Here is a 25,844-nt window from a genome sequence, read left to right as displayed (position 1 = left end):
TAATTTTTTTTTTTTAATAAATGTATGTATGTATGTGTGCATAACTGTGAGCACCAGTTTTGAGGGAACATGAGCATGTGCCTATTGAAAAAGCAAGAGAGATTCTGTGTCTACAAAAGTGTGAACAGATGGCACTGAAGTGTTGAGAATATTCTTAGTCTTAAGAGAAGTAAGAAGGCATGCCATGAACAATAGGGTGCATGTGCCAACAGCAGAAATGTGAACATCCCTGAGAGATGTTTAATAACATGCTTCCTGGGAAGCAAAAGTGCTTGATCCTGGTTTGTTTTTTGTGTCCCTTTGAGGTAACGTCAATTCATGTCCATCCTGGTAGCCTTAGCTCATGCCCCCAAATTGTGAAAGCATTTACTTCTAAGAAATAATTTCAGTACACTTCCCTTGAAGAACTGTGATTGTGTTTTAAGAGCATGCCTCTATATGAAGTGTGAATGAATGTGTAACTGCATGCCATTTGGGACAATGTATAGGTCACACCTCTTGAAGTGTAAGATACATACCTCTCTATAAAGTGTACATGTCATCTCTACCTCTTTAAGTGTTAGATGCAAAACTGAAAGTGTGCCTCTTTAAGAGATGTAATATGTGCCATCTCCATCAGTAGAATGGATTCATTTTGGAGCACCCCACCCAAGGGATTGGGGGCGTATCTTGGGATATAGTACACACATGATCAAGTGTGCACACCTTCACAGAAGTCTATAATATATACAGCTTGAACAAAATTTGCAACTGTGCATGCATATGGATAAGGGAAGAGCACTGCATAAGTGTCATGATGTGCCTAGCTTCTCCCTCTCATTTCTCTTTCATCCCATGCTGTTACTTCCGCATCTATTAATCACTTGCACTTTTCCCATTCCTACCAATTCTCATTTGCTCTCTATCCCACAACTCCACTATTCTCCCTCCCTTCCTTCCTTTCTTTTCTTTAGTGGTGATTTTGTTAGTGCTAGAGTATAGATAAGAGTATGAGCTCAAAAAGAAAAATACTTGCAATGGGTCATGCTGGTACAGAAAATGTTATGCTTATGCTTGCTATAAAGGTAAGTTTATTGCTGCAGGCCACGCCCATATTATATAAATATTCATGCAAAAATAAATAAAAATAAAATAAAATATAAAAATGCAAGACTGAGCATGTCTGAGTTTCCTAACATCTGCACGCACACACACACACACACAGTATACTTTTGGTTCTCAGGAAGTTTAAATCTTTGTTTTTAATGAGCGTTTGGAGAAAGATCTTCAATGGACAGTATAATATATGAATGGTATTCTTAAGCATGGAAAGCTGACTTAAGCAATGTCCAATTTGTATGCTCTGTAACTATCAATTAATTATAAAATGTTCACATTAATTTGAGACACCTTTTCCTACTTTATTTGTAGGGTGGCGAGTGCAGACCTTCCACGAATATTCCATATACTAATTAAACTGACTAAATTTTAGCTAAAAACAGAAGTGCAGTGACAGTGATATCAGCTGACCTATCACTGCTGCTGCTCGAGGTTCTCCAGCCCTGAGAGTCCCCCCCTCGCACTGAGAGCCCCGTGGTGCCCATACTGCCCCCCATCATGGCCGAGCTGCTCCCATAGTTGCCCTTACTATCGCTCATACCCCCGCCAGTCCTCCATGCATCACCTCCGCCGCTGCTGCCCAGACCACTACCACTGTACCTGGAGAGATACCGCCGACACTCATCACCGTTGTATTCCACAAGCTACTGAGGCTTTGCTATTACCCAAAGTATTACAGTAATAATCAGTTTGTTCTTAACTTTAAATGCCAATAGTATGATTTTCACCTTGAGAGCAAATATATAAACACGAATACACGAAATACAATAAAGTATCAAGTGGTTAAACAGTGATCCACCCCAAGGGTGATTTAATTGAGTACTGTATATAAAGGTTACATAAAAAAATCCTGTGTCAACTCAAAAGATAAAGTAATAATAAAAAAAGATAAAAAAATAAACATTCCAAGAAACATTATTCTTAACCGATTTACTTTAAGATGTTTCATGTATACGTTTCTTTTAACCCTTTTCCCACTTATTGCAGGGTGGCCAGATACATGCATGTTTACACACTCACACATTTTCACTTCATTTTTAGTCATTTATTCACTCAGAGAAAGATATGTTCTGGTGTGTATATACATTAACCAACTGGTCTGCAGTCATTGCATTCTAGTACTGTATTTACATTCATTAGTGATACAAAATTGCTGTAAAAATCAAACTATAGAAGACTTTTCTTATTGTAAACCTTCCAAGGCATCACAAGTGCAAACAGTAGCCATTAATTCAATACAACCTTCTGGGTAATTTACATAAATCACAAAGCTCAGAGTAAAAAAAATTTCTATAATTTCCAGATTGTGTTCTTTTAACACATATCTGCCATACATCAGTACTACACAAACTTCCCCTATCTTAAGGAGTTACATGTTCAGTCCCCTCCAAGTATTTATATCCTTAAGTACAGGAGTTATTACGGTACACACCCAGGAGGGTTTTTTTTTCAATCTTATACTAGGCCAATTAATAACATGCAGAAAATTATAAAATTCAGATGACTATTTTTCTAACTAACAAAACCATGTACAGCATTGTGATTTTTACTTCGTTTTTTTTTTTCATTCCAAGTATTTACACTAACACATTAACCACATAACAGATTGAATTAAAAAAAATGAAACAAGGTTGTGCTCACTAAAGTTTTCAACAAACAAAACAAAACTGCTCACCAACAGCACTCAACTGAGTAAGTGGACAGACAAATATATGTATGATATTGCAAAAAATAAATAAACTTATAATCAAAATTACCTCCAGGAAAACTCAAATGTCAAGTGAAACACTGATCACACTGTGATTATTAGCTACAGGCCATTTAGTGCTACATTAAGATTCCACATTTACCTTTCCCTTGGTCTGTCTCGTGAAGCCTGAGGGGGAAGTGGTCCCCTATGATCTCGATCATCCCGTGGTCCAGACCTATCGACTTGCCGCCTATCGTCACGCTCCCTTATGTCTCGTCGATCGTCATAGCGACTAGCACCACCGCCAACACCAGAGGATGCACGGAGATCTTCTCGGGCCCCACCACCATGACTACCGTGACCAGTATGGCTTCCGTGGTTACCATGACCACCCCGTTCGAAACGTGTAGGGTCATTTCCTCGTTCATAGCTTCGATCTTCATTATATCTGTTTACAAAAAAATTTTCAGTTCATCATTTTACCAAAGGATAAAACATATCAAGAAATTGGGGTGGATATTTTTAACGGAATTTCAGATTTTTACCAAATTGTTTCACGGGTCCTTTTTTCTCTTGTGCGTTTCATTACTTATTCAACCTGAACCTAAAAAGAGGGTAGAATACCTAGAGTAGAGCAACAGATTTTCCAAAGTGCCACAACTGGGAAACAACAAAAAACCCCCACTGATTATCGAATTCACCTCAAGTCTAAAAACCAATTTTGGCTAAAATCCACAACGAACAGATCCAGTCATTAGCGGTCTTCCACCTAGCAGTTAGGTGACAATTTCTCAATATCATTTGACTACTAAAACACATCACCCCTCTATACTGTACAGTACTTACCTTCTCCTTATAATGGTTATTTTCTGAAACTAATTTTTGCTTTAATTATAAAACAATTACACATAAATGAAGGCATTTTATGTGGTCTAACATTGTTCTTTTCATTTTTTTAATAATGCTGCACATGTATCTCTTACACCTTTTACATACTGTACTGGTCTTATCTACTGGGAAATACAGCTTTTCAACCGTCTTTGTAAATCTAATTTCTGGGGGGAATAATACGTCTCTCAAAATCCATAAGTAACTACTATACACACGCAGTGTACATATTTCCAATATGAGGATTACTGTAAGTGGAATTTTTCCTTCAACTTCTATTTTTCTAAATTAATCACTTCAACAGTTACTTTGATGACAAAAGATCTAAGAACTATAATTAACACTTTAGCTAAATTTGAATTCTGAAATAATTGCCTCATTAAACTACAACACACACCTGCGCTGAGGTGCTGGAGCATCATCAAAACGTGATCTGCTGTCTGGAGTTGGTCTCTTACGATCCTCAAAGAAGTCCCTTCTATCACGATCTTCAGCCGGACGCTTGATGCTACGCCGAGTCTCCTCATACCTGCAAAGAGAGTAGACTCCGGCTCATGCTATTGGCTCTACAGGCCTTGAACGAGTTCACTTAACTTCACAGTACGTGCAAGTGCCACAAGCTTCATGCACTAAATTTTCTAGTTCAGATTTATTCATAGGAAACTAACATTTACAAAAACAAATCATATAAATTACTTTAAAAAATAATAAATTAATCAATTAATTAATTAATAAATAAATAATGAATGAATATAAACAGGTGTTTGACAAGAACCAGGTATGACACTGACCGGAGTCTACTGTTAGGAAAACATGGTTAAATAACTGTCAAGATCAACAAAATAAACAAATAAAATAATACTGTATCAGATACAAAACACACAGTAATTGGATGAGGTGGTCCACTAAAAAGCGGCCTCTTGTTCTAATTGTAATGCTGTCCAGTTCCTTATCCCAAAATACCAACAGACAAAAACAACATGAGAAACTCATGTACTGTGCTAAATAAATTAATTTACATCACAATTACTCCCCCTATTTTTAAGCAGCTCAAAATTTCCTAAAAACAAAAATAACGGTTGGAGAAAAAGTTAAGAAAGTAAATAATCAAATCAGATTAAATACAGTTGACACTAACTCAATTATCCAACATTTTTCAACTACATATGCATTTTCCCTCTCCTGTACAGTGCCAAGTGACCAAAATCAAGAGCAACACTCTCTCTCCTCCCACTGACACCTCTAACTACTGTGTACTACCAAAAACATATTCTGCTACATGGGGTTCCTTATCAACAAATAAAACATTTCCATTTAGTACTATCACATCATTACTATGCAAAAACTGTATAATCAAAAGTAAAACAAGATATTATAAACTCTCTTTTGATATGACATAGTTGCTTTGTAATTTTTTTTGTAGGTAATAGTTGCATTGTATAATAAATCTTCCAGCTTAACAATATGGTGTTCAAACACTACATGATCCAAATTACCTAAAATGAACCTACTGTATTGCACCTATACTGTATGCAGCACATCTACTTTTGTCCAAATCACAAAAAATATTATCAGCATCACCATTGTTTTACAGCCATTTTCCATGCTTGTGTGGGCTAGCCATGATTACCTGATGGCATGGTGTTCAGGTTGCTGTCAGGCAAATTTTAATTAAATTTCACAGCTGCTTGCCTTTCATATTGACAATTTGTAAAAACCTTATATTCCAAACAAGTTTCACCACATAGCTGATGTTTAACAATAAAACATACACGATGTTAGCACAAGGCGTCTACATATTACACACTGCATATTTTAAGTTATCCAAATCATTAAATAAGTCTCATCTCGCCGCAATTGAGACCTAAGGGTATTTTTTAAGTCGAGTCTGACATACAAAAGATCCTTTAGATAGAAAAATTTAAATACTGATGAAATTATGATGGAAAATCATGTTTTGTCATCAACAAAAGTATATGAAATATGCAAAAGATTGGTGAATCTGATAACATGTTTTGGCAAATTTCTACTGATGTCTAACTTACTCTCTCCCCTATAAAGCCATTTCTTGCCATGAAGCGGGATAGTTGAAAAGGTGTCCATCCAGAATCTTCAATTCTTGCTAGTCCAATAAAGGGTTGTTCTATAATATGCTAGTCAGTTACTCCACCCATAGTTGGGCTACACTCCATACTTGGTAGGCCACACTAGGGTTATTCACTGTAAACCCTAACTTATTGTGGCTCCCTGTTTTGCAGCAAATCAATTAACAAACATTTTTATGTCACAGCAGGGTGCTTGAATTACTGTACTGTGGTCTGTAACAATATGGCAAGACATTCACAGTCACTCACCAAGTTAAGATATCTCAGATATACTAGTTGCATTTAAGCAAGAGGCCACACTTTTGATATTTCAAGTTACAGTACTTTATCTTGTTTCAATTTTTATTGCACATATCTGATATTTATGATACTTACAGGAACAATGATCATCAAATTGCAACCATTTTCACCAAGATCTGCCAAGAAATTACCAACAGGAATTCACCAAAAGTTTCATCATGCCTGGCTGCCAGATTCCACCATTATGTTCAAACCATATACAAAAGAACAAAAATAAAAAAGGGGGAAAATAGATCCCACTGTGCCTAACAACTTTCCACTTAATTGTTTAGTTAAAGTGCAATCGGCTATATCTTGAGGGGAACATCACTATCAAATCTATTCAGTTTTCATGGTACTGTAGTCCAAATTCCTACCAGCAGTAAATTAGGTTACATATGAGTATAATACTGCAGCCTTTGAAGTCATAAAACAAAAATTTGGGGAATATTCCTATTGCTCTGATATCTAGCAAGAAAACTCATTTACCAGGATCTGCAACCTAAGATATGCAATATAGAAACTTGCTACTATAATATTTTCTTAAAACAGCTTATAGTAAAATTTTAAAATATAAGAGGTGAATTTTAGGCAGCAAACAAAAAAAATTAAATACATACCCAGATTAAGTCAGAGTATTTATAACTCACAATGGACGAGTTGACGGTTCTGGGTAAGCACAAGAAATACACTCTGCCACGTTCGTAGAGTGATACAGTATATATAATTTGAAATAAAAGTTTAAATCTAATATACTATAGGACTAGCTATCTGTCTGTTCTGGGCAGCCGAAACGGCACAATCGTTTTTCATCAAACTTGGTGGAAAAATCGCAAAAAATTTGTAGTGGAACAAAACTGGTCCCATGTCGATGGTTTCTTTAGTAAGGTATTAATAAACCATTTTATTTACGATGGAAAACGATGCACGTCTATGGACTTGGCGCACCCTAATTAACCATGCAAGTCTACGGACTTGGCACCGCACCCTCATTCGCTGTACACTAGCCAGCACGAGCATTCAAACTTTCACTGGGCACGAAAATGCCCACAATCACTTGCTCCTGCTATAATAGTCATGATAAGTTTATTTCTCTAGAAACAGGGCTGCCATTTGCAATGATGTCACTACTTACAAACTCATCGCTGCAGTCGGAAATACAGTAGTAGAAAGGGTGGCCTCTTCAGACCCCAAATGCCACGTTCAGGTAAGTTTTAAGGGTATTTGTTTTTTAATAGTTTAAGTCGTGGACATTTCGTAAGTGAAGAAATGTGCCGTGATGAGCATCTTCAAACATAGATTGGATGAATATATGAACAATAGGGGTTGGGTGTAAATGGGACTGCCCAGCATGGGCCAATAGGCCTGCTGCAGTTTCCTCCATTCTTATGGACAAAAACTCCCATGTTCACACCAGCTCAGCTGTCATGTACTATTACCTGGTAGACTCTCTTTTTTGCAGTGCATTTACAGAGTATATCAGTACTAGATGGAGCTACGAGTAAATTTAGAAGTAATGACATTGTCTGGACTTTGTTTTGAGAATGCCTGATGCAAGGTAAACATGACAACATGGTGATGTTATTGTTTTGATTCACTAATGAATCACTGGGATATATCATCATTTATATTAATGGGTAAAATTTTACTTTAACTATCATAAGTATTTTCATGTTTAAATTCGAGATAGGCTATACAGTATAGGGTAAATTTTAAGTTTTGGTCATCCCTGTACTTAGACATGCAGACTTTCTTTTTTCTGATGGTTTGCGATGTGTTATAAACGATTTAGACCTTCATTTCTATAGATAATCACTAGTTTTGAGTTACTACCCCCACTTACCGATGTATTTTAAGTTAATCTTATAACTTATCATGCCCTAACCTAAGAACGTTTAGAATCTTAAGGTTCCCCCAGATGACCAAAACCAAAATAACACCAATATTGTTTGGAATGTTTATACTATGAAATTTGTTGTATGGGCAGCTAATATCCATTGAATTAGTTTATCTGCTTAGTAATATTTATATATTCAAAATAGTATTACTGTGTTGCACAGTAAAGCACAATTGATCACAGAGCTTTTCGCAGTCACGTGACTTTAGCAACTTTATCCCTTATTTTTGACACTTTTAGGTCCAATTTATTAAAAAAATATCATTACCTTAGTGAATTGAAGCGTTTTCTTTACCCACTGACCTGCCATCTTACGAAAAAATTCCGACAGTCAACTCATCCATTGTGATAAGTATAGGTACAGTAGTTGGGCTATATTGCGACTTTATATAACGATTTTTTTTATATCGCGGCTACCAAAATTATCGCCATTTTCCTAAATATAGCAAATAATTTTCTTTTTATTTCTCAAGGGAAATCAGGCAGGAAATATTTCAAATGCACCACCATGGCAAACAAATGTGTTATTTGCTCACCAGAGGCGCCACCGTGGCTGCTCACTCACGCTGGCCCACTCGGTCTTTCTGAGTGAGTGACGAGAAAGCAGCCGACTCTGCTGCAGATTACGACTTCTAAAGTGAGTGTAAATGGGTTGCTAGTGATGTGAAAAGTGAAGAAGATAATGGAAAGCTTAATGGAAAAGATTTAAAACTGTAATTAATATTTCTGGTTTGTTCATTTATGATTGTTAAGTGAGGGTGGCAGTGTGGCATCTACTGCCGAGTCTGGTGTTCCCAGGATGGTGCGTCAGCTGCCGAGTCTAGTGTTCATTGGTGCTTTAGTTGGTAAGAAAATGAACTCGTTAAATCAAGTAATTTTTGGGGGGCCTCCAGAACCTAACCCTATTTTCCCCATTGATAACATGTAATTACAGTATATATTGCTATTCGGTACAGTATATAGCAAACATAGTTGGACCCTATCCCAACCCTACTGTATGCGTTTATTTAGGCAAGATTCTCTTTACATTTATCATGTACATGACACAACACTCCTCCAATCCAGCCCAGCCACAAGACTGAAATCGTCTCATGGGTTGAGTCCTGAGCACAACTGTATGAAGCATTCCGAGCAATAGTCCCCGGCTCCCCATTCTGTTTTTATGATGCCAGAATAGTGTCCCCTTCCTGAGAAGATGAAACTGACAACTATTTGCGTGCTAGGAGTTGTAGTCCAGAAAATGGCATTGTTTTACAAGGGTAGTGCTCCACCCGGTTTCACATATACTTGAGTCAGCATTCTGAGCAGCAACCCCAATCTCGCCACATCCATTAACCAATGAGAGAGCACGCTTGGCCTAGGTAGTGCTAGTAACCAATCGGTGCCTGCTCTGGGCCCAGTCTCGTGTTTTGTGTTTACAAATGCATTTCCCATCTAATTCTTTCACTTTTTTGGTGTTATTACTGCAGTAATAAAAAAAAATTAATAAGGAGAGGGTGCCTGGTACCTCCAGAAGTGTCACAGGAATGTTGACAAGTGGCAGAAGGTGGAATCAAAAGACAAAAAGTAATCTCAGCCAGGCGTACCAAAGCTGTAAGATGGTTAAAATTGAAGTGCTCTTTAGCCAATTTGGAGCCATTGGTGATTACACTTTGCAAATTTTTCAGCTTTCAGTTAGTGAGTGCAGGAAAGGCAAAGAGGTGCCGAGTGAAGGCTAGGGAAAGTAGAACATCGCATAGTACACAATGATTTATGATAATGAGGTGGTGTTTGTTGCCATGTTTTTTACAGCATTCACAGCCTCAAAAAAGGATGTGTGCATACTGTTTTAGTTAAGCAGTCTGTCACTGCAACAACTGCCAAAGACTAGCGTGGTAAAGCACCATCAATGTCTCGGGTTTCTGACAAACATATAGACTATGCATGACTCACCTCAATAGTGTACCAAAGGTCTCAATCATTACAGCTGGGCAAAAAGCCCTCACAAGGAAGTATTTGCCAACTGATTTGAGTATCAATGGTATGTACACTTCATGGATGGAAATAAATTGACAAAACCTGGAGCCAGTAAGTTACAGGTACTGCTGTGACATGTTCAACAATGAGTTCAATTTTGGTTTTGAATTACCAAATAGTAACATGTAATTTATGTGATAAAATAGATGAACTGAAAACTTTGAAGGATGCCGACAGTGAGTGCATTCAAAAACTGAGACAACAAAATGGTGCATTTATCTCTTGCTAAGAGTGGCCAGGAATTGCTTAAAAACAATGTTTAAGACACTCTAGCAGCAGATTTTAATGACCTGCATCAGACCAATGCTACCCCAAAGTTATCCATGTGTCCAGTATTATAAGAGGAAACTCTGGACTTATAATTTTGGAGTCCACAACATAAAATCTGGGAAAGATGCCATGTTTCTCTGGAATGAGTGTCGGCAAACACAGTTCTTGTGAAAATGCCAGGTGCCTGTACAGGTATACCAGTGATTTTATTGATAATCCTGTGACAAAACTTGTGATCTTGGTCGATAAATTTTTTAAAGTAATTAAATGGAGAGTAAATAATTCATACTGCAGGGATGCAGTTTTCATTTGGGACCAGATGCTAGCCAAAGTAACAATTTGCAACTAACATCTAAGCCAATTTAAATTGTTACCAGATAAAATCTTCATTTATCTGCTTACAGAATAATTCAGCCTTAGATAACCTCTCATCACACCATTACTCATTTCAAAACTCATAAGTTGCTGTAGCTTGACTCTTAAGTTTAATGCTCTACAGTACATGGATAAAAGCCTAAACCTATACACCAAGACACTTTGAAAAAACACTTTACAAGTTGATAAATCTTTATACGCAACGAGGAAACTATTCTAACACTCACCTCATTTGTTGTCGTCGTAGTTCTTCTCTCTCGCGCTCTAGTTTTTCCCGCTCCATTCGCTGGTGTTCTCTCTCTAAGCGCAAGAGCTCGTGCTTTTGTCTTTCAATTTTTTCTCTTTCTATACGCAGCTTCTCTCTCTCCCTGTTGAAACAATATTTATCCAGTATTTATTTAGAAAGTGCAGTCCAAACTTAATAGTGAGATCCTACATTCTGTTGTTAATCTCTGCCCTAAATTCTATCATGAATATGTACAGTAAACCCTCGATAACTCAGCATTCGATATCTCGGAAATTTTGAATAATTCGATACGTAAGTGATCTCGGAATTTATTATAAAATAACTCGGGAAATGCCGAGTTGTATAAAATTATTTGGGAAAATCTCAGCATATTTGACCACGCGGGTAACACTCGCCGTGCTCCACTCCACGCTTCATGAGTCTGGTGTTTGTTACTGTTGTGATCGGGTGTGTGCTGGCACACTCCCCCCAGTACATGGACATGGGAAGTGTGCTGTAGCACCCCAATAATTTGGGTATAAAGTACTATACATTGCACCACAGAGTATCTAGGGCAGAATTAATATTCAGCACTCCTCGGTAAAATTTGGTTCCTGAAGTACTAACCCATTAAAACCCAACAACCTCCCCCATTCATGTCAGGCCAGCCACTGTGTGCAGAACATCTCTTCTATTACGGTAAATCCAATTTGGTAAACTTTATTTAATTTGCAGTACAATTCATTTTATCCAAATTCCAACAATCTGAATCTTCCAGGTATCCCAACTTTGTCTCCTTTGGTTAAAAATCTAATTTAGTCCAACAATCCGAAAGCAACTGAAGTCATTTATCCACGCCTCTGATATCAGCTGCACTATAACCACGTTTTAAACAAAAATTTTTATGATAAACAATAAAATTGATACATAGCGAAGAATATAAAATAAAACAGCCCATATTTTGTCAAAAAAATAGCTCCTTCCACACTCAAACCATCGTCCAAGTGATGCCACAGTTCAGCCAGGCAGTCAACCAGCTGACATGAGACGTTTGTGTCTGTCGTGATGTCACATAGGATGGAGGTATGCGGGCGAGTCAGCCAGCAGTATAGCTCACTGCCTTCGCATACCCCCCCCCCCAACGCTCTTAATTTTTTTTTTTTTTTTTTTTTTTATACAGGTTGACAATCCTTTATCAGAAATCCTTGGGGCCAGAGGCATTTCGGTTTTCGGAATTTTTCGGTTTTCAGAATGGTTAGTTTTTTTTTTTAACGTGTATTAGCCCACCCGGGCATAGATCACTGACCCACATTGGGGCCTGGGGGTCGAAAATATAATAAAAATTATAATAATAATAATAATAATAATAATAATAATAATAATAATAATAATTCACAGGTCTAGGTCGTATTTCTCACTTTTGATCTTTTTTTCATTCTTGTATTTCTTTACTGTATTATTATTTTATTATTACAGTATTATTGTTATTAATATTATTATTATTGTAATCATTATTATTTTATGTTGGTGTATTTTTATTAAAAATTTTATTTACTATGAATAATTATTATTACTATTACATTTTTGCCCCCCAGGCCCCGATGTGGGTCAGTGATCTGTGCCTGGGTGGGCTAATAATCACTGTTTAAAAAAGCCCCACAAAAAAACTTTCGGTTTTTAGAGCTTTTCGGTTTTCGGATAAAGGGTTGTCAACCTGTATCTTCAGATTATATTTTCTTTATTTCTAAGCAACATTAAGGTATATAAATTTTTACTCTTCTGCTCTGTATTAAACAAAACGGCTTTACTAGGGTGGACTATAATATCCTGAGTGATATAAGTTGTGTTTATTTACATATTCAAATTTGAATTATACATAGTGAAAACAATTATTTTTGTTAAATTTATTCTTTATTTTGTTTAAGTGACCAAATTACAGTAGTATACATAAAACTGCACTGTTTACTGTTTACGTCACGTTTCCCCTCCATCACCTGCCATTCCCCTGCGTCACCTACCATGCACCTGTGTCACCTCCTACATTTCTTCATTCTTCGCCTGCCGTGCTGGTAGTCATTACTTTTTGAAAATTAGTAATTACGTGTACACGTATATGGGCCTAAAATTTCTTGTATTTAACCTCATTAGTCTCACTGTATACTGTAGCCTGGGGGAAAATAATAATGTTGAAAAATATACGACATGGCTATTCATATACATCTGGTTCCCCAGTTATGAATCATCCTGCAGCAATGTCATAATTATCAATAACATTATTTCCCCCAGGTTATATAGTGATACTAAATAAGTTTATACAAGAAATTTATTGTAAAGAAAATCTCCAATCATGAATCTTAAATAACTAGCTATTTAAAGCATATCTGTCAACTCTTCAACATACTGTGTTACCCGATCACCTGCCTAACATCAAGCAGGTTGGTCCAAGATAAACTTCTGCTGTTAAAGGTACCTTATTAATCATAGTATACATTTCCCAATCAACTTTACCATCTCAATGAAGTCCCACAGTTCTATACACTAAAGCTCCCTTCATATAAACCTTTTAACTGAAGTGGCCCTCATTTAGGGGGGAAAGGCAGCCTACCTTTGTAGTCTCTCTGCCTCTTCCCGCTGACGTCTCTCAATGTTGCGTTGTCTGACTTCATCCTCTCTCCTCCTCCTCTCCTCTTCTCGCATTATCCTCTCACGGGCACGTATGCGTTGCCGTTCACGTTCCTCCATAATCTGCTTAAGAGTGGTAATTTTTATGCCAAAGTACTCCACCATTCATCCATAATAATCTTTCACTCATACACCACAGTAGGCTATACAGTACTTTAGTTTCAAAAGGTCCCCAATACATGTGTACAGTGATCCCTCGGGTAACGAATTACCTTCCATAAGATCCTTCACTTCGGTTAACGAAATAATTTCGGTTAACGAATTCCTTACAAATTTTTCCCAATATGTTTTCGCTTGCATTTGGCTGTTCACCAGCTGTAGTATTAGTCCGCCAATACAGTAATTGGTTCTAGGGCTTAAATTCATTACCATTTTAGTAAATGTCAAGAAGGTTGTACTATTCAATCATTTTAAAAGTTTTATACAAATTTTCTTAGTCATTTTAACAATTATTGAACATAATTAAAGTACAGGAAACCAGTTTTTTGCACGCCAAACAGCCACTCAACACACCAAGCTTGGCGTCAGTTTGTTTATCGGTTCAGAGGAAGGAACATCTTGTTTGAGAATCTTCAACATAAATGCTTTTTTCTGTGTTTCCAGTCAAATTAGTGGTCATTCTGAAGTTTAATTTACATACTGACAATATATAATGCAGTGCAGTGTTGATTTAAAGAAAATAATCTTGAATTACACCAAGTGAACTAAAATTTTATGCCTTCTCTTCTCCCTTCTCCACCTCTCACTTCAAATTCACATAAGCATCATCATCATCCATGAGCCTTCTACATACACACCTCAAAGTAAGTGTACTTTACTGCATTTTTTTTTTTACTTTAGGTAATTTTCGGTGAGCTGGAACCAATTAACCAAAAACCCATTGAAACAATGGTTTCGGTTAACGAAATTTTTAGTTAACGAACAACCTTCTGGAACGAATTGTGTTCGTTAACCGAGGGACCACTGTACTTGTATTCTTACCCATCGTTAAGTTCTTCACTGCCGGCAATTTACCAGGAAAAAAGTACTAAATGGAGATTAGCAAATTTACAGCCAATTCACCCAAATCAAATCCACTCAGTGTTGTGGAAATACTCCAGATTACCAAATAACTGCAAGACACTACTCAGTAGAGTTACATCATATACAACTCAAATGTCATCTACAAGTTACACAGCAACCTTTTGAGTTGTGACATACTTTCCTTAACATAATCTGCTGTGTCCGTATATATAATGGTTGCCCCTCATGTAAAAAGTATGGTCGGCCCAAGGGCCACCTAGGCGTGAATTTGTTTAAGGTGTAGGAGCTGTGCCAACAAAACAACCACACCCCAAGTTAACGAGCTGCTTGACCCAGTGTCAAGGAATAGTCCAAGAAGACCGAACTACTCGCCAACTGCACTGGCTAACCATTACCCCGAAACACGATCCACAAATCGATTAACATCCAGGTTCCCAATATCTGCTGGGTAGACAAGAGGCAAATGGCGTAAAGAAACTTACCCATATTTTCACCCTGCCCGGGGATCGAACCCGGGTCTGCTAGCTTGCGAGGCGAGCATGCTGACCATTACACCACATGTCATTTTATGAAGCCCATCAATACATTACATCTATCCTAGTTTGAATGACAAATTATGACAATAATAAAATATGAAGAAATTATCCTGAAATGTCATTTTATAGCTAACCCAAAACGAGGTACTCCATCCCAAACTTTGAAGTCTCATTCTAAAGTTAAGAACTTGGGACTCAAGTCTCAAACTTGTTAACTCAACCCTAAAGCTAAGTAGAACTAAAATTCTTCCTTTAAGCACATAATCCACTCTCTCCTTTCTGATCCAAAGACTAAATGGAAACTTACATTTACAGATACCAATTCAAATTCATCCACCAAAAACATTCTTAAATAAAAAAAGTCCTTAGGACCGGTTTCAAAGACTAAGTAACCTCTAAAGATCTGAAGTCTCCTTGAAAGCTGTTATCAGGAAAAATCTTCAAATACTGTAACTATGAAACAGAAACTAATGGTAAAACTCTGACAAATGGCAGAGCCAAATCAACATTCAGGTGATATTAACATAATAGTGGAAAAATTATTCGTCTACAGACCACAAGAAAGATATAAATACTAAAGACCTATCCAACTTCTGACATAATAAATCCCTGAAGTACCCCCTGAAAAGACACAGGGTCAGTACTGCCCTTTACTCAAATCAAATGTGCAAGACAGGATAGCTGTTCCAAAATGCACATCCACAAAACCAATTAACTGAGCACTGCAGATATTTGCAACCCCTGCAATTTCTGGAGCAGATAAACTTTCATCACCCCTTGAGTCCATTTTGTAGGAAACTAATAAAACCTCTAAGGGAAAAACTCTCACCATTGATGTTTGTCAGATAGAGCATCATCATCCAGCTCCAGCAAAAGTTGCCCACCAAACCCAATTATCCAACAGTATTAACTAATCTGTCTCCATTGCTGAAAGTCTAATAGAGGTATGCTCGTGCTGACCAACCTCTGGGATTCCCATTCCCCTATACTCTCCCCGTTTCTAAATGCCCCACAAGAGAGATAATAAACCTAACAGGGTTAAACAGAGGTTCAAAAACAAAATAATTCTTCTCTACAAAAGGACTTCACCCAGAGAAAAAATACAACAACTCTCAAACTTATCCAACTGTCTGGTTTGATAGAGAAGGGTTAAGTAGTGGCTCTTCCAAAGAGAGCCACTTATGGTAATTCATCTCTGGTTTCAAAAAAGTTTAAAATTAGCCAGTAGAAGATTCCCAGTCACAAGATTTCACACAACAGAAATTGGTTGAAACCTTAACACAGAGGCGTTGGAATTTTCTGGTCAGCACATCAGATTTACTCAAACTGGATCAACAACCCTAATCAACATTTGTAAAATGTAATAAGGTTAATGTTTTGCTAAATACTAACACTGAAGCAAACACATAATGAATGTAAATGTACATCCCCACAGGGCTGATGACTAATTAGGGGTGGTGCAAATACTGCACACCATTCTAAGCCTTTTGTACACACGGAAGACAGTATGGCCAGCACTGCACTGAATATCTTTTACTTTTTCCCATCCATGAAGACAGGTACACACTATGAGCTGGTGGAACTGTGGTGCTCTGGGCATGAACCAAAGACATTAAGGACTGGAGGCAAGAACTGCATCCACTCACCTGCCACACCCAGTAAAACACCTAAACTAGTATTCTATCAAAGATGAAGTACTTATGTCAAGACAGTCAACTGAAATGCATGGCCAGGAATGAATGGGGATGGTTTCCCAGATCAGTGTGGCAGACCTATGAAAAGTAGCTTCTGCAATATCTCATGCTCCTTTGGCCTTCCAATCACAGTTGAACTACGGGAGCTCACTAATAATTTAAATAAGTCCCAGTTACAAATGTCAGGTCTCCTGGATCTTATTACTACCTCAGTGCAGACATTAATAATATAATGGTTGCCCTCGTGTAACGAGGATGGCCGACAAAAAGTGACCGAGGAGTAAATTGGTTTAAGGTATCGCCAACAAAATAGCCACACCCTGAGTTAACGAGCTGAGTGACCCAGTGTCAAGGATTATTCCGAGAAGTCCGGACAACTCATCAACTGCACTGGCTAGCCATTACTCCAGAACACGATCTGCAAATTGATTAACATCCAGGTTCCCAATTACTGCTGGGTAGACAGAGGCAAATGGTGTAAAGAAATTTGCCCATAGTTTCACCCTGCCCGGGAATCGATCCAGGGTCCACTCGCTTGCGAGGCGAGCATGCTGACCATTACATCACAGGACATTATACTCAAGCTGGCTAGTAAGGGGAAGCTGCCTGCTACATATATAATAAAACTTGATTATTAAAGAAATAATACAGCAAAGTCTTTGTTTTACCTGTTTGAAACTAAGGACTTCATTTCTTCCTCCACGTTGGTGACCCTTGTAATTATCCGGTCGCCTATCAAAGGGCCTGTTATTTCTTGTACCTCGTCGATCACGATCTTTACTACTTCTACTTGCATCTTTTGAATGTGACCTTCTCTCATCTTTCTTCTCGCCCTCTTTAGCACCCTTCTCATCTACACCTTCCTTCTTCTCACCATTCACATCTTTTTTATCACCATCTTTTTTTTCACCTTCTTTCTTCTTGTCACTACTTGAATCCTTCTTCGAGTCTGATGGCTTACGGTTGGATGATGATGACGACGACGAAGCTTTGTTTCTTGTTGGACCGCCAGGTTCTCCTTTAGCCTAAACAATGAACATCTCAAATTATAAAAAAGTATCAAAATCAGTAAATTAGAAATTTATCATTTAAATATTGACAGCCACTTGCTTCCTAAAAACATTTTCTCTTCCTCAACACTAGAAACAATACAGTAAAGCCTCTGATGACAACGGTTCGACCAACAACTTTTCATATTTAAAACCCTAGTTTTAATATTCTATTTATTATTAATGAATAGTATTGTTCATTTTGCACACAAACATTATTTCAATCAAAAATACATTCAGTAATAAACAATAATTAATCTTGTACATAAGAGAAATGACACTGTTTACACGATTGTGCACGTATGAACGTCGGCCTTCTGCTGCCTCACTTTTTTCTGTACCATCAGTGGTTACTTCTACTGTACATTCATTAAATAACATTAACTAAAAGAAACTGCTTTGTTTTACATTATTTTTACTACAGCTACAACAAATCTTATTTTCTTGTTTCAGATGGAGAACCATCGTCCTGGGTGTAAACACTGACGACAACAATAGCGTCCCATCTCCTCTTCTGTGACTACATATTATTATTCATTTATTCTTTTATATTGTATAAGGTGCATTAATAACTTTTATTTAAGGAATATAGTTTTTATTTTTCATTAATTTTCCTTTTTTGGGGGGAAAAGAGGGTAAAATACCACACAACATACATGAAAAGGTCAGGCTTTGGAATGCATCTAATTATTAATGGTAATTAAGGATTCAATATACATTGATTCACCTTACACGGCAATATTGGAGGACACATTACCGTCGTTATTCGAGACTTTACTGTATTATCAAGCTAGAGTTTAATAACTTTGATCTCATCACAAGTTAAACCCTAGGCAGTGTCAATTTTACCTCATACACCTAATAATCTATGAACCAAAAATTACGATTAAAAAAATAAAACAAATGACAAGAGCAAGGACAAGTACCTTGTTGTTAAAACATTTGACTTTGGTGTCAATGTAATAGTTGTGCAAGATACAAATTTATCTGTCCTTTCCAATTAACTCTTAAATGGGATGGCAACCTATATCAATAGATGTTCTCTTTCTTTACGTTCCAGTTTTGGCATATATGAGGATGGATTTATGAAAGCCCTAACCACAGTCCAGGGATTACGTTTACAATAACTACATACACAATTCAGTTAACATGATGGCTTGTAATATAAAACATTGTCAATTTTATCCTAATGATTTCACCTCATATTACTCTTGCTACCTTATTTCTTTCCCTCTCATATACCTGAACACAATTTATCCTTACTTTACTTTCACATTTCTTAAAGCAAACTATAACATGATTCTTAACAGAGCTCAATAAAAACACCAACTTCGTGATCTCCACAAGTGCAAACAGCCTCCCTGTTCTTAATGTAACACCCTACCTTTTCCACTTGGATCATGCGACCATGAAGTTCTGTGTGGTTGAGCTGGGAGATACAGTTGACAGCATCATCACTACTCATCATGGTAACAAAACCATAGCACTTTGCTCCTGGAGTCTTTGCATTAGTCACAATCTTTGCACTCATCACCTATAATAAAAAAATGTATCTTCTGAGTATTGTATAAAAACATTTCCAAGCACGGTATAAATTCACAATCTTTAATGAATCATTGGCATAAAACAGCAATGGTACAAAGGCTCACTCTACCCACTTGCCAGTCAGTTTTGCAAGGCAACAAAAATATAGGGTCTGACTGATAAGCTGGCAGTCATGAACTGTTAAATTACATGTACATACATGAAGATCAATTAATTATGAATACATACAGGTACATGATCATAACAACACCTTGTTACCGTATATGTCGGAATATAAGATGAAATTTGAACCTTAAAAAAATCAGCCCAAGTTAGGGTAGTCTTGAACACTGGGTATAGAATCCGAACCTCTACATCCTGTGGTTTAGTGTGTCACCAGTGGTGATGGAGAACATCGTAAAACACTCGCCTTAATCCCACGGTTCTACCACTAATTATTTTCTATGAAACTTACGTTTGGGAAGCTCGATTAAAAATAAGATTACTGGCATATTAAAATAATAAAAATGTATTATAAACCTGTCTAACATACCGTAAATACCGTAAAATAACATAATAAACGCAGGTATCATCACGCATCGCCCGCCATTTGCAACTGCCGCCAAAGTAAACAAACAGCCAGTCCTACCAATCGTCTCGTAAAGCAAGTTTATAAATTAAAGAAAGTACCTGCAGTGTATTTTATGCTTATATTTCTAATATATTACAGTACAGTATTATAAATAAATAAACAAATAAATCAGTAAATCAATTTCAAGTAAATGGTAAAATTTTACTCGACACCGACATTAGTTCCAGTAAAATAACGTTTGAGGCAGATTATGGTAGGTAGTTGACAATATTTTGCCATTACTTGGAAGTGAATTGGCCTTATTTTAAATAACCAAGGATGAGTTGCTTAGCAATGTGTTTAGCAGCATCACACTACTGGTCAGTGGGATGGTTGGTAAAAGACTACTGGGGCAATAAGCTCCCAGTGGTAAGTGTCAGATTTGCGGTAGTCTTGTACAGCAAGTATAGCTCAAAACCTACATTTTAAATGGAAATTTTGGAGGTCGTCTTATACACCCCGTGGCCTTGTACAGTAGACCGTCGAATTAAAGCAATTCAATTTAAGATTATTGATTTCAAGCGACACCCACAATTAAGGACAATGTTTTAATTTAAAGCGGATCTTTCCTATTTTGCCGAGTCAATCTAGTACATCATATTTTAAAATTAGCCCCTAAAGTTTCTCTGGGTACTCCACATTGTCCTAAGGGCAAAGCTGTACTGTACATGTACTCAAAATAATGTACTAAATGATTATTAAAATTTTTGTCTAGTGCAAACTATAGCATGTTTATATTCAAATTAATCACTATCTTATAAGAATTCCAGCAATGTAAATTATATTCTCCCCAGTCACTTCTGTTACATCTTATAAGCAAAAAACAAAAACTCAATCTAAAGGACATAAATAAACAAATAAATACTTCACTAGACCTTTGGTCCCAACTGTCAAACATGTCACTGCCACCACCTCTTCCTCCCTCCCTCCCACCCAGCCAGGGTTTGGTGGTTTTAGGCTTAAAGTTTTTATCTTATATAATATCACAGACTAAAGTTAGGAGAATATAATTTGCATTGCTGGAATCCTTGCTAGACAGCGAATAATTTGCATATAAACGTCATATATTTTGCACAAGAGATAAAAATTTTGTTTAGCCATTTGTAAAAAGTTTCCTAATTAAAGCTAAAATTTTTATGTCTCATGCGAACTATAGCATGTTTATATTCAAATTAATCAATATCTGATAAGAATTCCAGCAATGTAAATTATATTCTCCCTGGTCACTTCTGTGACATTTTATAAACAAAAATACAAAACTCAATCTAAAGGACATAAATAAACAAATAAATACTTCACTAGACCTTCAGCACAACTGTCAAACGTGTCACTGTCACCTCCCCTTCCTCCCTCTTCCCGAGCCAGGGTTGGGTGGTTATAGGCTTACAATGTTTATCTTACATAATATCACAGACTAAAGTTAGAATATAATTTGCATCGCTAGAATCCTTGCAAGACAGCAAATAATTTGAATATAAATGTCATATATTTTGCACAAGATAAAAATTTTTAGCTCATTGTAATAAAATTTATTAGAACATGTCAGTTCAGTGACATTTTATAAGAGAAAAACTTAAAGTCACTCTCAAGGGCAGACAAATAAATAAGCACTAGACCTTGGCATCAACTGTCAAACATATCACCTCACCTCCCTCCCTCCCCCCATCTTCCCAGCCAGTAAACAGACTGTTTGTTTTAACAATATACTACAAAAAAAAAAAAATTTGTTTATTCTAGGAGATGGGCTGAGGTGAATCTGGGTAGACTGTCAGTCTTTTTAGTATTTTGGGTTTCTCTCAAGTACCACTAAATTATTCCATTGAAACAACACTTCGATTTCGTGCAAATTCGGTTTAAAGCGGCCTCTCTTGGAACATACCTCGTGTTATATCGAGATTCTACTGTACGCCGACATATACGGTAGCTGGAAAAAATAGGTTGAAACCTAAGTAGTAAACTATCATTCTGATTAAAAGTGGGTTATCATCATCAAAGTGGCCATTTTCCAAGTTTGCCTCCATGCTGCACGATTCCTGTCGTCTCTTGACTAAATGTCATTTCCAACAACCTCTCCTTATGTCAGTGTTGGCTTCCCCTGGCTTTCCACCATCTCCACAATTGGTTAGGCTGGTGTACTTCTTGACCTAATTGGTCAACTGTATGCCATTTTTACAGGTTACAGGACCACAACTAAGTTACATAAGAGTTTAAGCCACATACATTAATCTGTGGTTTCAAGGAGCTGCATTACCTATGGCAGCAGAAATAAAACTTACCATATATTGTGGCCAATATGGAAATAAAACTTGTTGAATGTTGTGGCCAATGAGTTGACCTTTGAAGCTTCAATTTGGGTGTTCAAAACTAGGGTTCGTCCTATACAAACGGAATAAAATGCCAACCTCTAAGTACAGCTCCGCCACTAGCATCAGATTTTCACTTTACTGTACCGGTAGGTCTCAGTCACTCAGTACTGTAGTGGGTTGCAACTTTAATTTTCAGCACTCAAAAACAAGTTTTATCTAACTAGCATTTTTCCAGAAGGGTACCGTATTTTACGGCATATAAGACACTCCCCCATTTCAGCAGGGAGAATTTAGGAGAATACTCATGTGTATTTTCCTCCTGTGGCCATAGTTTTCTCAAAATAATATATACAGTACCAGTAAATGTGAGGAATAAATCAAAATAATAATAAAGAAGTTACAACAAAATATACTGTACAGTAAGCCCTTAAAATTTGAGGACCTCAATTATTCGTGGATGATACCCTGGATGTACCCAAGAATGTCTAAGGGTAGTTTTAAAGTTGCTGGTATTTTCACGGCCGGGACAGGGTGCCATTCGTTCTAGAGACAGTAATTTCTATTACCTGAATTGTGTATGTGTGTAGACACACAAAACATACAAATAAGTAATAATAGGAATATCCTCTCAATTATCAGAAACCACAAAAATTTATTAAAAATGTGTCACCCTCAAGTGAACTCATTGCTTTGTTATTAAAGTTATAACAAAGAACGGAGTTAACTTGAGGGTAGACCCTAACATTTTTAATACATTTTGTTTTGTTTCTGATTATTTGTGAGAGGATTTTTCTCATTATTACTTATTTGTATGTTGTTTTTTCTTTTGTGTATCTATACCAGTGGTTCTCAACCTGGGGGCCATGGCCCCCAAGGGAGCCACGTCAAGAATTTAGGGGAGCCATGGCGAGCTGTTAATTAAATTGTACGTTTCCAAATAATGTTGGGAATCGGAATTAAATAAAACTTGTATTATTTATTTAGACTTGGCAGAAGAGAATTTTCATTCTTTTTTTGTCATTATGTTTAATCATAACGACAATACAATTTTAATATTTACATACTCTGGTGCTAATTTTTTTTTTACGGATTACTTAAGATTTCACAGGTTCAGTCCCTGTCTGTGTGACAGGCGCTGGACTGAACTGCTGAACTGACTTGTTCAGTACGTGTCCGTGTGTCATCCCCTTGCAAGTGGTGATAGGACCGAATGATCTAAGTCTGGCCTGGGATACCATCATGAAAACAGTGGAGTGTATTGTCTCTGAACCATATATTGTGCTTGAGCTTGACTCAAGCAAAATATACAGTCAACCCTCGCTTTACGCGGTCCCACTTTACGCGTTTCCACGTTTAGGCGGTACCCTGCTGAACACGGAATGCTCACTTTCCGCGGTGTGTGTACCCCTTTACGCGGAGAGCGACTGGCGGTCCTCTCGCGCCGCGCCATTTTTGTATCCAAACCTCCCGCCATGTTGTGTAAGCAGAACGAGTAGGTTGCGCAATGTATGTTTTTGTTGCGCTATCGGTGACGTCATATGACGTAGCAGACTGTGATTGGGCAAAGCATCCTTACCTCCCTCCCCGCTAGCTGTGGTTGGTTTAATGTACTATGACGTGCCCCGCCGCAGGAGCGTTCAAGCCCCTTGACCTACCCGCATCAGTTACACCCCTCCCAGCTACACTGTGTATATCGGTATCCATTGTTCAATAAGAATGGCTTCCACCGGACCACCACCACCACCGCAAAGAAACCTTGCATTACCTGGACCCAGCCGCCCTAAGCCAAAGAAGACACAACGTTCCTTAAGCTACGAAATCAAATATAAAATCATACAAGAGTTGGAGAAAGGAACAAGACAGGTTGATCTCCCTCGCGCCAGCATGGTGTTAACGAATCAACTATCAGGACAATTTAGAAGGATGCAGCCAAGATAAAGGAGCACATGAACATCTCAAAGTCTACAGGTGCTTCTATGATCAATATTTCCACAACCAGGTGCTTCTCAAGACGGAAAAATTACTTGTGAGCTACTTGGTGCATCAGGTGCGACGGAACATGGCAGTGGACACGCGCTCAGTTAAGGAGTACGCACGTGAACTGTAAGCTGCAGTGTCACGAAAGATGGGAATTACAGAGCCCAAACCCTTTAATGCTTCCTCTGGGTGGTTACAGAGGTTTAAGAAGAGGAACAAGATCACCAATATCAACATTGGTGGTGCTGACCGTGTTGCGGCTAGGGCATTTCCTCCATTTTTACGCGAGATTATGGAGGAAGGACAGTGCACCGACGACCAGGTGTTAAACATGGACAAATCTGGTCTTTTTTGGAAAAAGCTACCTTCCAAGACCTTCGTTGTGAAGAAAGCCAGTAAGTGTCGGGGCCGGAAGTTGCAGGAGCGCATCACCGTCCTGTTTACCACCAATGCCTCCGGTACCTGTAAGCTCAAGTTATCGGTGATCCACACAGCACGCAAGCCGCACTCCTACAAGAGCATGGACATGACCAAGCTAAATGTCCACTGGCTGACCGCACGTAAGGCGTGGATGTTCTCTACCCTGTCCCTCTCCTGGTTTAATGACTGTTTCGTTCCCGATGTGAAGAAATTCTGTGAGCAACAGAATGTGCCATTCAAGATTTTGTTGCTGCTTGACAACGCACCAGGACACTCGCCCCTACTGTTAGATCGTCACCCCAACGTAAAAGTGGTCTTCCTTCCTTCCTCCCAATACTACGTCTATAATACAGCCCATGGACCAAGAATTGATCTGTAATGTAAAAGCTGCATTCTCTGCTAAAAAATTCAAGCTCCTGAACGACTACACCAACACCAAGGAAGAGTTGCGTAACCTGAGTGACACCAACACCAATAGCAAGAGCGAAGGCGACGAGGATCAACAGTTGGCAGAGCAAGAAGTACTTTTGAAACAATTCTGGAGAACATTCAACATCAAGAAAGCTGTCGACTTCTTGGTGGAGGCATGGGATCAGCTGTCTGTAGCAACTGTTTGTCACGCATGGAGACGTGTTGCAAGGTATTCCGGGTGTTAGGCAGAGTAAATCTGTGACTGGTGAGGTTCAGACTGTTGCAGTAGCAATGGACCTTGCCAGAGAAGCTACGCAGTGTTACAGCTGCAGGCTTCTCCAAGACCACCAACGACGACATCCTGGAGGTGATAAGGGATCCTGATGTGACTACCGACGAGATGGTAGATTATGATGACGTCAGTGAAGAGGCAGGTGGTGCGTCATCCCAAGAAGAAACCCGCTTATCCCATAGTAATGTAAGGGGTGCCATCGAGTGCATTGAGAAAGTCAAGCTCCTCCTTTCCGACAACCCTGACGCTAACAGGTATGAAATCTTCACTACCCAGCTGTTGCAGACTATGGAGCCCTACATCAAGGTTTATCACGACAACATAAACACCAGCCGTCAGCAAAGCAAAACAGTTCTTCACCCGCAACCCACCACAGCCAGCCTAAGCTAGTGATAGTGACAGAGGCAGAGACAGTGATGATGACTGAGGGATTTGTCAGGGCGGCACTAGTAAGT

The 25,844-nt window shown here is 38.0% G+C and overlaps 1 protein-coding gene across 6 annotated transcripts in view; it reads right to left on the bottom strand.

Annotated features, from left to right (window-relative positions):
• Positions 1-25,844, bottom strand: part of LOC121866944 (SAFB-like transcription modulator) — a 57,224-nt gene that overhangs the window by 5,528 nt on the left and 25,852 nt on the right. The window contains exons 9-16 of one of the 6 annotated variants that reach the window (XM_042366699.1): positions 19,213-19,362; positions 17,448-17,804; positions 13,450-13,592; positions 10,846-10,986; positions 4,468-4,476; positions 4,074-4,205; positions 2,949-3,236; positions 1,510-1,698 (exon numbers count right to left, since the gene is read on the bottom strand). In XM_042366699.1, coding sequence (XP_042222633.1) covers positions 1,510-1,698; positions 2,949-3,236; positions 4,074-4,205; positions 4,468-4,476; positions 10,846-10,986; positions 13,450-13,592; positions 17,448-17,804; positions 19,213-19,362 — 1,409 coding nt within the window. The remainder of the gene's footprint in view (positions 1-1,509; positions 1,699-2,948; positions 3,237-4,073; positions 4,206-4,467; positions 4,477-10,845; positions 10,987-13,449; positions 13,593-17,447; positions 17,805-19,212; positions 19,363-25,844) is intronic. The other 5 variants (XM_042366701.1, XM_042366700.1, XM_042366703.1 and 2 more) reach the window with 5 other exon arrangements.

Source organism: Homarus americanus, unplaced genomic scaffold, assembly GCF_018991925.1.
Source record: "Homarus americanus isolate GMGI-L3 unplaced genomic scaffold, GMGI_Hamer_2.0 scaffold14393, whole genome shotgun sequence".
NCBI classification, from domain to species: Eukaryota; Metazoa; Arthropoda; class Malacostraca; order Decapoda; family Nephropidae; genus Homarus; species Homarus americanus.
Note: the sequence above shows the minus strand (reverse complement) of the source record. Positions and strands in the feature narration are given on the sequence as shown.